The 13,594-nt window shown below is 37.0% G+C and overlaps 1 protein-coding gene across 1 annotated transcript in view; it reads right to left on the reverse strand.

Annotated features, from left to right (window-relative positions):
- Positions 1-210: 210 nt before the first annotated feature.
- LOC110029227 (MATH domain-containing protein At5g43560-like) overlaps positions 211-13,594 on the reverse strand; it is a gene marked incomplete at its 3' end in the record, with an annotated part of 51,514 nt that continues 38,130 nt past the window's right edge. Inside the window, 4 exon segments of the mRNA XM_020731414.1 lie at positions 211-727; positions 729-1,387; positions 1,815-1,977; positions 2,308-2,768. Of these exon segments, the coding sequence (XP_020587073.1) occupies positions 211-727; positions 729-1,387; positions 1,815-1,977; positions 2,308-2,768 (1,800 nt within the window).

Here is a 13,594-nt window from a genome sequence, read left to right on the forward strand (position 1 = left end):
AGAGCCACTGCTTTCTGGAATCAATTTAGAAAACCCTTTAGCATTCTGAGAGCCAGCAACTAAAGCAAAAGAAAAGTAAAATCATTCTTTACAAAATGGTCCAATCTATCAACCCATAGTCCTCTGATCAATCAGACTACCTCCATATTACACTATAAGAGCATGTAAGAAACCTGTATCTCGCTCTTCCCATTATCATCACCGCCGATAAAGATTTATGACGGATAGATCTGCAGGATTATAAGGCCACTGGCTCTGAATCAAACCATATGCGGTCGAAAGATCGAAACGCCCATCCTGAAATCTTTCGAGAGCTCGATCAGATGAGCCACCATGGATGGAAGAAAAGCCAATGTCATAATACTGCTCGGTTTGATCGAATCTGCCCGGGTTATGGCTCAACAAACTCAGGTCGATGGAAGCCGAGTCACTGGAGAATGAGTATCGGCCGTTGAAGGAGTGGCGCCGGTGATGAAGAGGGGGGTAGTAGTGCGGGTTGCTTGTACTCTGTTCCTCATCGAGCAATTCATTGATGATGTCGAGGTGAGGGAACTCATCCACCACACCAACATGAGATTGATGCAAGGAAGTGGTTGAAACCGGTTCACTTAGATGATTCGAGTTGCAGAGTTCGGTGTTCGTGGCAGCGATGGATTGCGGGTGGGTGTGCGATGCCTCCGGCCTAACAGATCCAAAGCTTAATACCGATCTAGAACCCGAAAACCGCTCAAGCTGATGGAGGTGGAAACAAAGCAGAACTTGTTGAAAAAATAGATTGGCTTGACGAAGCGGACGACTGACTCGGAGGGGTTGAAGAGGAATGAGTGAACTCGGCTGGGTTGCCACCCATTGTGGTTTTTCCGATGATGGCGTTGCGATATGACTGAGGTACATTACTCGGAGCAGATAGAGATGCATCCATGGTGGATCGAGTGGTAGCGCTGGCGGAGCGAGAGAGGTGGGGTGTGGCTTGTGCAGTAGAAATGAGTGGTATGGTTAACCTTGGTGCTGCTGGCATTAGAGGGGCGCTGGAAGGTCTTGAGAACGGAGCTGCTGGTTGAGCTGCGATGTTTTTAGCTGCGGGAGCGGGATAAAGTTTCTGAGCTTCGGATCTTGAGGAAGAAGATAATGGCGATTTTGCTGATGGAACAGAAGATCTTTTGGGCTCTTTGAGTGGAGCAGGTAGAGTTATTGATGAAGTTATGGAGGTGGCGGCGATTGCGTTATTTTGTACTGGTTGCTTTGGCTGCTGTGGAACTGATTGGGTTTTTCTTACAGGCTCTGGTGAAGCAGAGGAGGATTCTAACGGTCGAATATCTGATGAGAGTTTTTCTGCATCATTTTGAGTTTTTGATGTTTTCTGAAGTATGATGGCTGTGGGTTCTTGCTGCAATAGCGCAAAAGAATAAAGCAAGTTTCAGAAGTTGTTTTTTCAGAACAGTGAGCATCGAGGAACAAATTCGAAGAAGAAGGATTCAAATTCAGGACCTTACCAGTTCCAAGATAATTATCGATTAAAACGGTGCTTAGGATCACTTCTATTTATTTTTTTATTTTTATTTTGTTTACAAACAAAGCAATGCTTGATGTATTTGATCAAGATATGATTTTTTTTTAAAATACCTGAAAATTATTTTGAGTGTTATCAAAAACATATTAAACTTTTTTAGAAACATATATAAAAATATATTAAAAAAATCAGTAAACAAAACTGGTTTTAAAGATTAAAGCAGAAAATTAAATTAATCCCAAACAAACCTTTTCAAATTTACTTTCAAAAGAAAAAGTAGAAATGTAAAAAATACATGTCACACCTTTTCAACCAGATGACCTTCATGCCGCTGTATCAGACGTTTCTGAGAAGCCTCGTCTCCGTCCAACTCATGGCAAGTGGATGGAGAGCTCTCAATGATTTCGCCTGAATGGCTTGCCACAGACACATGGCTTTGCAAGTGTTTGTTGCCATAGTTTTTCGCCCTACGCAATTTATTTAATAGTTGCTTAAACAGTCAAACAAATGCCAGACTTTGAAAAACAGAAGTAACAATTAAAAGAGAAATTTACATAAGTAGGACACAATTCTTAAGTATTTACATATCTCACACCTAAATTTTCATATTTACATGCATAGTACTTCAGTGGTTTAAACCCATGCATGAAAAGGTGTATTTCACTTTCAAAAAAGAGGTAAAAGTGCTAATTTTGATGTGATATGAAAGATTTGAGTGTTATGTGTGTTAATGTGAAAGTTTATGAGTGAGATATGTAAATGCGTTAGAATTGTTGCTATGTGTGTAAATGCCCTACCTGTTTGGTGAAGTTTGGATGTTTTTGATGATCACAGAGTTTCCTTTATTAAATCCATTTGAGAGGACTGGTGGAACTGAGTCAGTCGAACAAGTCGAAGAGCTATCATCCAAGCCTATGTTAGTCTTTTCTGGTCGAGAATTTGACGTTTCGATTGCGCCTGCCTCCATGAAAGGATGAATTTCCGATTCATCCATATCCCAATTCCTGGGACTTCTATCCTGATCCTCTAAATCGGGATAAAGCGGCTCGGCAGCATCATCACCATTGTAGGAAAGATCAGAAGCATCTTCTCGTGTGTCAATTCTCTCGTTCAATATCTTCCTGGGGTTAAGAGACAATTCTGTGGAAGTTATCTCAGTCAGAGACTTTTCTTCTTGTTTTTTGTCAATAAAGATTGAATCCGACTTCAAATCCTTCTGCTTTTCCTTGTTCTTTCGATTGTTGCGCTTCTGTTTGCTCTGGATGAACAGAACCAGAAGAATAAAATGGAAAAAATTCAGCCTTTCATTTTACGATGTAATAGCATATATTTAGAAAAATAAATTTCTCCATGAGAATATCAACCACTTAAAATTTTAAATATAATAGATTGACCGCCCAAATTTAAAATTTTTAATTCCAACCACCCAAAACTTTAAAACAAATTGGTCATTCATGTTTAAAAAGGAAATAAAATTTTGAGTGTTTCAAATATAAGAAGTTGTGATACTGAAACTAGTCCAGATTTATCAAAACACAAAAGCAAACTCTTATTAATATAGGGGGATGGCTTCGGCAGCGTAGTGAAGGTCTGAGGAAGGGTCGGTGACTGCAAGGTAGGTTAGAAAGGGGTTTGAAGTCCGGTAGGTGGATTGGAGTGCTGGTTGGAGGGTAGGACAGCAAAAATAGGCTGTAGAAAAGGAGCGGTAGGGTGTTCGGGTGCAGGTCGGTTGGCTGGACAATGAGGGAAAGCTGCAGAGAAGGGGCGGCAGGGTGGTAGGGTGCAGGTTGGGTGACTGGAAAGCAAGGGTAGGCCATAGGGAAGGGTGGCAGGGTGTTGGAATGAAGTATGGAGCAGCCTGCGACAAATAAGAGGGGAGTAGAAGGGTTAGTTAAGAGTAAAACAGAAGATAAAAACGCCACCTCGAAGTAGGATACAGTAGAAGCACAACCACCTCCTCGGATACAGCCCTAAAATACGGATAATAACTCCACACAGGAATCTAAAATCTGGAAGTAACAAAAAAACTAACCCTAAAATATTAAAAACAACAAGTACTCCAACAGGAAGGGGAAGCAGAAAAGAAAGAAGGGGCAGGAGGCAATCCCACCTAGGATTGTAAAAAAAAACTCGTTGTTTGCGCACAACTCGTGTTTGGCTGAACACGAACAAGTTTTTAAAGCTTGATTTATAAACGAGCCGAACATGAATAACTCTTTGTTCACTCGTGTTCGTTCATTTTAGCTCGAAAAAAAAATATATAGTTATTTATATAATAATATATTATATATATTTATATCTTAATTTAAAATGTAACTACTAATGTGGTAATGTGGTTATGCACCTTTGTATATATTTGATCCGGGTTCGAATCCAGTACTTTACATCTATTTTTTCAGTTTAATTTTAACGAGCCAATTTTGAGTCGAACACACTGTTCACGAGCCGATTTTGAACACGAACAATTTCGAATGCGCCGAACACGAGCCAAGCCTGAGCTCGCTCAAGATCGACCCGTTTACAACCCTAGTCCACCCCGTCAAAATCGCGCCCTATGCCGCTTGGCCTGGGTTCTCCCTAAACCAGCCTTCAACAGGATTGGTCGGCCAAGTTTGCTACTCTGACCGCGCGGGAATGTCCCACACCCGCGTCAATCTCCCGAGGTTTGGGGGAGCTTAGGCCTCATTTGTCGAAGGCTCTGGCTGCTCTTGGCACGACATCAAGTCCACTAGTAAGTCGATCATGTCAGTATTGTCATTCCACAACAAATTCTGGTGGAATCGGTATCCGTCCTTTTTGGGACATCCTGAGCGGGAGCTGCATATAGAGGTGGGTTCCCGCAATATAACTCTCAAGCCCTTAAGCTTGAAACCTTCTCCTTCAACTTTTTGTACCTAGCAGACTGTAGCTGATGAACAAATAGATAAGGAGAAATCAATTATGGGATAACATCCAGGCCAAGTTGTGCCCCCTCACTAGAAATCATTTAGGAGAGACATCATCTTTAGTGGCAGGCATTGGATCCCATTGAAAAATTTTCTCCCCCCTCAAGCTATCAAGATAAACTTCAAGGCTGAGGTTCATCCCTTTTGTCTGGGCATCTGTTGATTGGTACCCACTTGAGCTGAATCTAACATCTGAAATACTCCCCGTAATAGTCCCTATATGGTACAAAATGACTCTTCTTTGGACCTGTTAGACCTCCCTCAACAAAAGCAACTCATAAAGGAGTCCATAAATCTGAAATATTTGCATTTCTCTTCTCTGTGGTGGCTCGGTGTCTATATCGGCTCCTAAGACTCATAATTGCATTGGCCACTCACCATGAAATCGATGGGAGTTTCTCCCACAGGCTAAGATGGGACTAAATACATCTTGTCCTTCTCAACTGGAAGCGGGTTTTCCTCCTGTGTCCCCACCTTCAATATCTACGGTGTCCTCACCAAATTTTTCAACGTCTTTCTCAGCGAAGTAGATCACTTCTCTGGCTATGCATTCTGCTTTAACATGCCCAAATTTGCTGCACTTGCAACATTTCCTGGCTGTGACAAACTAGCGAATTGGTTTCGCAGGATAGTAGGCAAGGGGGTCGCTTTGTGGGGTGGTCTCTACACTTCTGAAGCTAGAGCCTACAACTTCTGTTAGTAGTAAGTTGGTAGGAACTGTCGTAGTGCCTCCCACTTCATCTTCGGATCTTCTCGTTCTCCTCTTTGACTCTCCAGATCACGATCGAGGATAACCTCATATTGAATTTCATCATCAATTTATGCAAGTCTCCCCTGAAGTTGACAGTCCCTCGTTGCATCTCCTCCCGGGTATGTTCGGGCATGTATCTCCTTAGTGGCATGACTAGGGTTTAGAGTTGAGAGGTGAAAGAGTAAAAATAATTGATTCAAGGTTGCTAACTTTGAAAATCAGCAAGGGAGAATTAGGGTTAGGGGTTTGTGGTAGTGGAAAAGGTATTTGATGGTAGGAAAGAAAATATTTGGGTTATGGCAAATGCTAGGTAACCCTATGATAGGAATTAGGTAAGGCTAGCTCTGACACCAAATAATACCAGAACTAGTCTGGATTTATCGGAACACGAAACTCTTATTAATATAGAAATAGGGTTACAACACCACACACTGAAAAGGAAAAAAACAACAACAGACCAATCTCTGGCTAGGGCCAGGAAAAGAGGAACTGAGGGTGGCATTGGCAATATAGTGAGGGTATGGGGAAGGGTTCATGGCTGGAAGGTCGGTTAGGAAGTGGTACGAAGTCCAATAGGTTGGTTGGAGTGCTGGTTGGAGGATGGTACAACAAGAATAGACTGCATAAAAAGGGCTGCAGGGTATTAGGGTGCAGGTCGGGTGGCTGGACAGTGAAGGAAGGCTGCAGAGAAGGGGCTGCAGGGTGGTAGGGTGCAGGCCGGGTGACTGGACGGCTATAGGGAAGGGCAGCGTGGTGCTGAAATGAAGTATGGGGCGGCTGATGGCGGCGAAGGAGAGGGGAGGAGAAAGATGAGGTAAAGGTAATAGTGAAGATACAACACCACCTCGAAGTAAGATACAACCGAAACACAACCGCCTCCTTGGATACAATCCTAGAACAAGGAGAACAACTCCACACAGGAATATAAAATTTGGAAGCTACGAAAAAAAAACTAATCGTAAAATTCTAAAAACAACAAATAAATACTCCTACAAAAAGGGGAAGCAAAAAAGGAAGGAGAAGAGCCCCATCGAAATCGCACCCCAAGTCGCTTAGTCTGGGTTCTCCCTGGACCGACCCTCAACTGGACCGATCGGCCCAGTCTGCTGCCCCTTCCGCACCCGTGTCAAGCTGATTAAAAGAAAATGTCAAAGTTAGGAATTATATGATGTGAGAAAAAATCGCGACGCTTGAAAAGAATATACCTCTGAAATAAATGGGTTACAAGGGCCAAGATAGAGAATTTGGTAGATAGCATTCCATGAGCACCAGGAGAGAAGGGCGAGTAAAATGGAGCGAGTATGCACACACAAAGGCTTGTCTAAAAGTAGAACAACTCTCCTATCAAGTTTAAGTTAATTGTGGAGAATTCAACAGTCCAGCAAGCTAATAAACCACAAATTTAAAGACTGTTATTTTGCAAGCACATATAGCATAAACCAATGCTAAAAGAAGACATGAATAATGCACATTCCATCTGTTTTTCATGAGTAGCTAATGAGTTCCCCCTATAGCCTAAAAGAATCTAGAATTACCATAGTAATCTCCGTTGTCAATAACGTAAATTAGAAACCAAATTTGTCAACCATCTTTTACATGCAAATTTTCACAATTAGTGCGTTCTGAAAATTTGCACCCAGCTCTTCTAAGAGAGAATTTGTTAATGCAGAAGCCAAATTAGATTTTATAAAACACTACTAAGAGACCCATTCCTCATTATACAAAGGCCATATATTCTGGTTTCAAATTTCTCATAAATGCAAACCTATATAAATAATTACCCCTACTGATGATGAGAAAACTTTCGATTAATACTAGTCATTAGCACTAGATACTTAGTGATGAGAGGTAGCAGATTTTGTTTTGGATTAAGAAAATTTGCCACTACAAATTAAAGTGAATAGTGGGGGAATAACAACAAACTCCAATAAGATCTTATGGTTTTATCATCCCAAATTGTTGTGGCCAATAGTTTTACTAATTTAAAGAAGATAATCGACCAAATTTGAATTAATAATATTTATCAGCAGCCATGGGATGTGTCTTCCAATGGGACCTTATAAAACCTGAGATGAATTTCTGCCCTGTAAAAAAAATTTAAGTCAATTTTAGCTTAAGAATATTTGTGTCCCATCAAGCCACTATATTGTTCACTGCTCAAGCGATTGGACGATAGGAGAACTTCAAACTATGACCATAATTGTAATTTAATGATTTTATTTTGCGGTAACCCACTTGATCAAAGAGCCATGACCATAATTGTAATTTAATGATTTTTGTGGTGCCCTTCAAAGAGAAAACCAAATGTTCAAAGGATATATGCCACACCCTTACTGACGAGATCTATGAGATTGATCATAAAACTACCGGATATAGCATTAATCCTTCGTGAGATTAGCTTGACCCTAAACTTAGCATTCTCAATAAATTATTATAAAAGATGGATAAATTACTTCTTTAAACTTATGTTGATATATTTAACTTAAATATTTTAGATTTTGCAATTTTCTGTATGTTATCAGAGTTTAAGCCCAAAATAATTTGCATTAAGATTCAGAATATTATGATAATAATATCCCTTTGAATTGAGATGTTATGTAAAACCGATTATCATCAAGGTTTTTAAACAACTTTATTTTATCGTTTTGGACCTAGCAACTATATTTACTTTGTAGGAGATCGAGTCCTTGATTTGACTAGGTTTAAAATTATTTAAAATTAATAAAAGTATCAATCTTGTCAAATCTATCTTTGTACATAATGAATCAAATTTGTAGGCTAAACTCATTATAGTAGTTTGTCAATGTCAGAGTATGTAAATATTTGTAGCCCACAAATTGAATTTTTTTGTAGAAGGTTTTAAAAGTCATACAAACGGAAGACAAAATAACTAATATGAAATTCATGCAAGAGTATTTGATTTCTAGTTCATTATAATACAAAAAGTTATATTATTCTGAGAGCATGAGCTTGAAGATATTTTTTTGATTGTGCAGCTTTAAACTTCATGAGCATTTATTGTGTAGTAGCAGCCATTTCATCATGTGTGACACATAATGGTTAGTTATTTTGATTTTTTTTTTTAAAAGCATCATTTACCAGAGCATTCTTTTGAGAAGTGAACAAGTTTCTCTAGTGATTGATGTGCAGCTCACTCATAACACTTGTGCAACCCATGACGTGGGGTAAGCTAGACAATGTTCTTCGCAAGTCATTTACAAAAATGCATGATTGCCTCAGATATGTGAGGGACCGATGTGGAGTTAGTTCAAACAAGTTCATTGTCATTGAAATGTGCATGAATTTTATTTTTAGTTCATTAGCAACATTTATTAGTTCTAGATTTTAAGATGAAGAGTTATAAAATAAATAATACTAGGACTCATCATCGTAGAATTAACCTAAAAGATACAAATAAAATTATTTTTAAGAGTAAAATTCAAGATTTCAAAATTTGGGATGTTCATAAAGAAACAAATGCTATGTGGGATAAGGTAACAAATACTATTAAACAAGTAGTAAAAGATGTACTTGAAGAATCAAAAGAAAAAGTTTTTATAAATAAAAATAATTGGTGGTGGAATAATAATGTGCAAGAAAAGATAAAATATAAGAAGCTAAGTTATAAAAACTGGTTTAAATTCAAAAACTTAGAGAGTTGAGAAAAATATAAAACGGTCAGCAGGGAGTCAAAAAGAAGAATCTGAGACGATAAAAAGTCTGTTTTTAATGATCTTTATAATAGATTAGATACTAAGGCGAGTGAAAAATATATATATATATAAATTAGTCGAACAAAGAGAAAAGAAAAGTAAAGCTTTAACTCAAGTAAAATGTATTAAAGATGAAAATCAAAGTGTTTTTTTTAGAAAAAAATATTCAACATAGGTGGGTGAGTTATTTTGAAAAACTTTTTAATGAAGTTTTTGAAAATACGATCGACCTTAGTGATCATAATATCGTTAATAGTAATGAAACGTTTTGTTTTTACCGTCGCATTAGTAAAAAAGAAGTTGATGAGACTTTATAGAAAACCAAGGGCGGAAAGTGTGTAGGACCTAATGATATCCCAATTGAAGTATGAAAATATTTAGGAGATTTGGGAGTTTCTACTAAACTCTCTAATATTATTTTATAAACTAAAAATATGTCTGAGTAGAGAAAAGGTATTTTGGTTCCTATTTTTAAGAATAAAGGGGATGCACAAGAGTGTGCAAATTATAGAGGAATTAGTTGATGTATCATACTTTAAAATTATGGGAGAGGGTAATTGAACACAGGTTAAGACATATTACAAAGATACCTCATAATCAATTTGAATTTATGTCGGGCAGGTCTACTATGGAAGCTATACATTTATTGAGAGGTTTGATGGAGAAGTTCAGACATAATAAGAAGAATCTACATTTGATTTTTATTGATTTAAACAAAGCTTACGATAAGGTTCCAAGAGATATCCTTTGGAGAGTTCTTGAGAAGAAAGGTGTTGATATGCCTTATATTCAAGTCATTAAAAATATGTATGCTAGAGCTGTTACTTGTGTTTGGACAGATGGAGGATTGACCAAATATTTTCCTATTTCTATTGGATTACATCAGGGATCGGCTTTAAGCCCATATTTTTTTGCTTTAGTTATGGATGGTCTTACTGGACATTTAAAGGATGTACCTTGGTGTATGTTTTTTGCTGATGATATCCTTCTCGTGGATAAGGCAAAAGAAAAAGCCCAGAAAAAACTTGAATTATGGAGGTCTACATTGGATTCTAAAGACCTTTTGAGTAGAACTAAAACTGAATATATGAAATGTAATTTTAGTAGTAGTAGCCCATAAAGGATTTATGTTTAACTCAAGTGGACCCCATAAAGGATCATTTTTTGCATATAAATAGAGGTGTCGATTGGTTCATTTTCAAAGCCATGTTCAGTCAGATGTGAATGTTCATGAGAGTTTTGAGCAATAGTAAAGAGATTCCATTCAAACTCATGTGCAAGCTACTAAGTCCATTGCAAAGCGCATAAGGTTCTTAGTTTTACATTCAAAATCATTTAGTTTTTTCAAAGAAACGATTTGCATGACATTTTAGCGTATTTAGATTTCTTTTCTTATAGTTTGTCCATATTCACAGAGTGGGTTGACTATCTCCTGTGAATTCATTCATTATCCATTTTAGAATCTTTACGTCTCCCCCATATGTCCATATAGAAAACACCACGGGGGTTCGAGCCTACCAATCAAGTCAACAACAAATGGGCACGAGTGGTTCCTAGGCAATTACAACCAAGTAGTCGACTCCACCAAATCAAGAAAAACATGCATGGACCTTCACACTTACATAGAAATAGGCAACACAAAATATTCCAACCACATCAAAAGAAGACATGCATGAACTACTTGCGACTGAAAAATTATTCCAGCAAAATATAATTTTCTCACTATGCCAGAACAAAATACGAATAATCATAGGTCAAGACAAGCAACTTACTTTGCATTATAGCTTGTGCAAGATGTGTTGACGACAAACTTATCGGTGAAGCGACAATACATAAGTAATTGTTTTATTTCTTTTTTTTTTATTCTCTTTTATCTTCTTTTTTTTCCTTTTTCTTCTTCCCTTTTTTTCCCTCAATTTGGAAGAGTCAGTAGGAGAGTGGGGAAAGAAGAGAGAAAGATAGGAGGAAAGGGAGAGAGAGAGAGAGAGAGATGTGGAAGTTGGGCAGGTTAGAGAGACGAAAATAAAGGGAACTAGATAGATTGAAATACTTGCTAGATGTCTAGAACACGAGATTATCACATATAACTGTATATTTTGACTAATCTTTAATCAGTTTCTTCATTGAGTGTGTGTGCTTTTCAGTTTCTTTACATTTGAAGCCCATAAAAAGCCAAGCATGATGGTTCGATCATGTGAGTTTGTGAGACATCAAATTGTTTCTTGTGTCTGCAGTCTCAATCAAAAAATAGGTACTCTATTCCATTGTTGACCAAAAGAAAAACAGCCAACAAGGAAGAAAAATAATATCCCTCTACATGATTTAACAAATATACATGTATAGGCCATTTTTGTTTAATGACAATGCATAACCCTTCACATTTCAAAATCTACAAACTGTGCTACTACGGGCTTATCCCATGTAAGGTGAAACTGTATACGTCAGAAAAATGTAAACCAGTGAAAAAAATGTACAGGTTGTATTATCCCACTGGAATCAATCCCCTCACTAGTCTTTTTTTTTATATAGTAAATGAGTCCATTGCACTCAAATATTTCTCTAGAATACCCTCTGTGGCAGCTGTTGTTTGGTTAGTAATTACGCATAGCCTTTTGCATTTCAGAATTTGTAATATGTGTTAATACAGTCCTTGTCCTATGCATGCAAAGTGAACTAGAAGTACAAGAAACAGCCAACCAGAAATAGATGAACAGTTTATGTTATCACACAGCCATCAACATCCCAAGTATTCATTCTGTTAATTAGAATCGGTCGGTTGCGCTCAAATATTGCACCAACGTAGAGCTCAGGACCGCAATCCAGACAAGGGGGGCGTGAAATGGAACGGCCATGGGTAAGTTTGTTGCCAGGTATCCTACAGCTAATAAATAGCACATGAAAATAAATTAGCTATTTATATTCACTCGGCCAACAATGACTACTAATCAGCAAAAAGAATCATGAACAACTAGACTTCTGATACAGAAAATCTAGGTGGTCTCTAATCCAGAATTCATATTGCAGCTTTATGTTCCTAGTATAATGATTCAATAGCTTTGGCAAGATTCTTAAAACAATTTATTTCTATCCAATGTTGTTGAAATCTCTTGAAATAACACTGTCGTTGCCGGTCCCAAGCCCGGATGCTAAAAGTGGAGGATTACATTAGGTAGTCGACAGCCAGCGTAAAACTTGTCCAAAAAAAATCATGACAAGAATCCTTTTGATCATCGTGTGAGTGCTAGGGCGTCCCCTAGAAGCGACGCACTGTATAGCCTGAATACAGTGAAAAGTGTGCCGCTACACCGGCGTCCGAGTGTAGCGTTAAATAAGCAAGGGTTCCCACATTACGGTCGAATGCGGGTAAAGAAGTTAGTCCATGAAACTAATGAAACTAATATTAGGATAGGATATTGGAATATAGGCACTCTCAATGTTAAATTAATGAAATTAGTTGATATTATGATTCATAGGAAAATTAATATCTTATGTATTCAAGAAACTTAGAAATGGGGTAAGTGAAATTATAGACAAGAGTTCGAAAAAACATGCTGTAAAAATTAATAGAGTTGGAGATAGAATTAAAGCCCTTAAGATTATAGTTGATGCTAAGATTTTTAATATTACAAGTGTTTATACTTCTTAAGTAGGTTTAGATAAAGGTTCTAAAGAAAAATTCTTGAATTACTTAGAAGACTTAATACAAATTATACCTCTTGAAGAAAGAATTTTTATTGGATGAGAATTAAAAGGACATGTCAGCAGAGTGGTAGAAGATTTTATAAATATTCATGGTGGTTACGGGTTTGGAGTGATCAATGAAGGTGGAGTTGAATTAGATTTCGCTTTAGTATATGAGTTTATTATTGCTAATACTTTATTCAAGAAAATAGATGAGCATATTATTACTTAAAAGAATGAATCTAATAAAACACAAATTGATTATTTTCTTATGAGAAGAAGAGATCATCGAGAATGTAATGATTGTAAGGTCATTCCAAATGAGGATTTAATTACTCAATATCAATTATTAATTCAAAATCTTAGGATGAAGAGTTGTAAAATAAATAATACTAGGAATCATCGTCAAAGAATTAGATGGGGGTACCTAAAAGACACAAATAAAATTATTTTTACGAGTAAAATTCATAATTTCAAAATTTGGGATGTTCATGAAGAAGCAAATTCTATGTGGCATAAGGTAATAAAAACTATTAAACAAGTGGCAAAAATTGTACTTGAAAATAAAAAGAAAAAATTTCTATAAATAAAAATAGTTAATGGTGGAATAATAACATGCAAGAAAAGATAAAATATAAGAAGTTATGTTATAAAAATTGATTTAAATGTAAAAGCTTAGAGAACTGGGAAAATTATCAAACGGTCCACAGGGAGTCTAAAATAACAATCTGTGACGCTAAAAATTTTGTTTTTAATGATCTTTATAATAGATTAGATACTAAGGAGGGTTAAAAATATATGTATAAACTAGCCAAACAAAGAGAAAATAAAAGTAAAGTTTCTGAAAATAAGGTCGACTTTAGTGATTTTAATATCGTGACTAATAATAAAACATTTCATTTTTACTGTCGCATTAGCAAAAAAGAAGTTGATGAGGCTTTAAAGAAAACCAAGGGTGGAAAGTTTGTAAGACCTGATGATTTCCCAAGACCTG

The sequence above is a fragment of the Phalaenopsis equestris genome, unplaced genomic scaffold, assembly GCF_001263595.1.
Source record: "Phalaenopsis equestris unplaced genomic scaffold, ASM126359v1 Scaffold000552, whole genome shotgun sequence".
Taxonomy (NCBI): domain Eukaryota; kingdom Viridiplantae; phylum Streptophyta; class Magnoliopsida; order Asparagales; family Orchidaceae; genus Phalaenopsis; species Phalaenopsis equestris.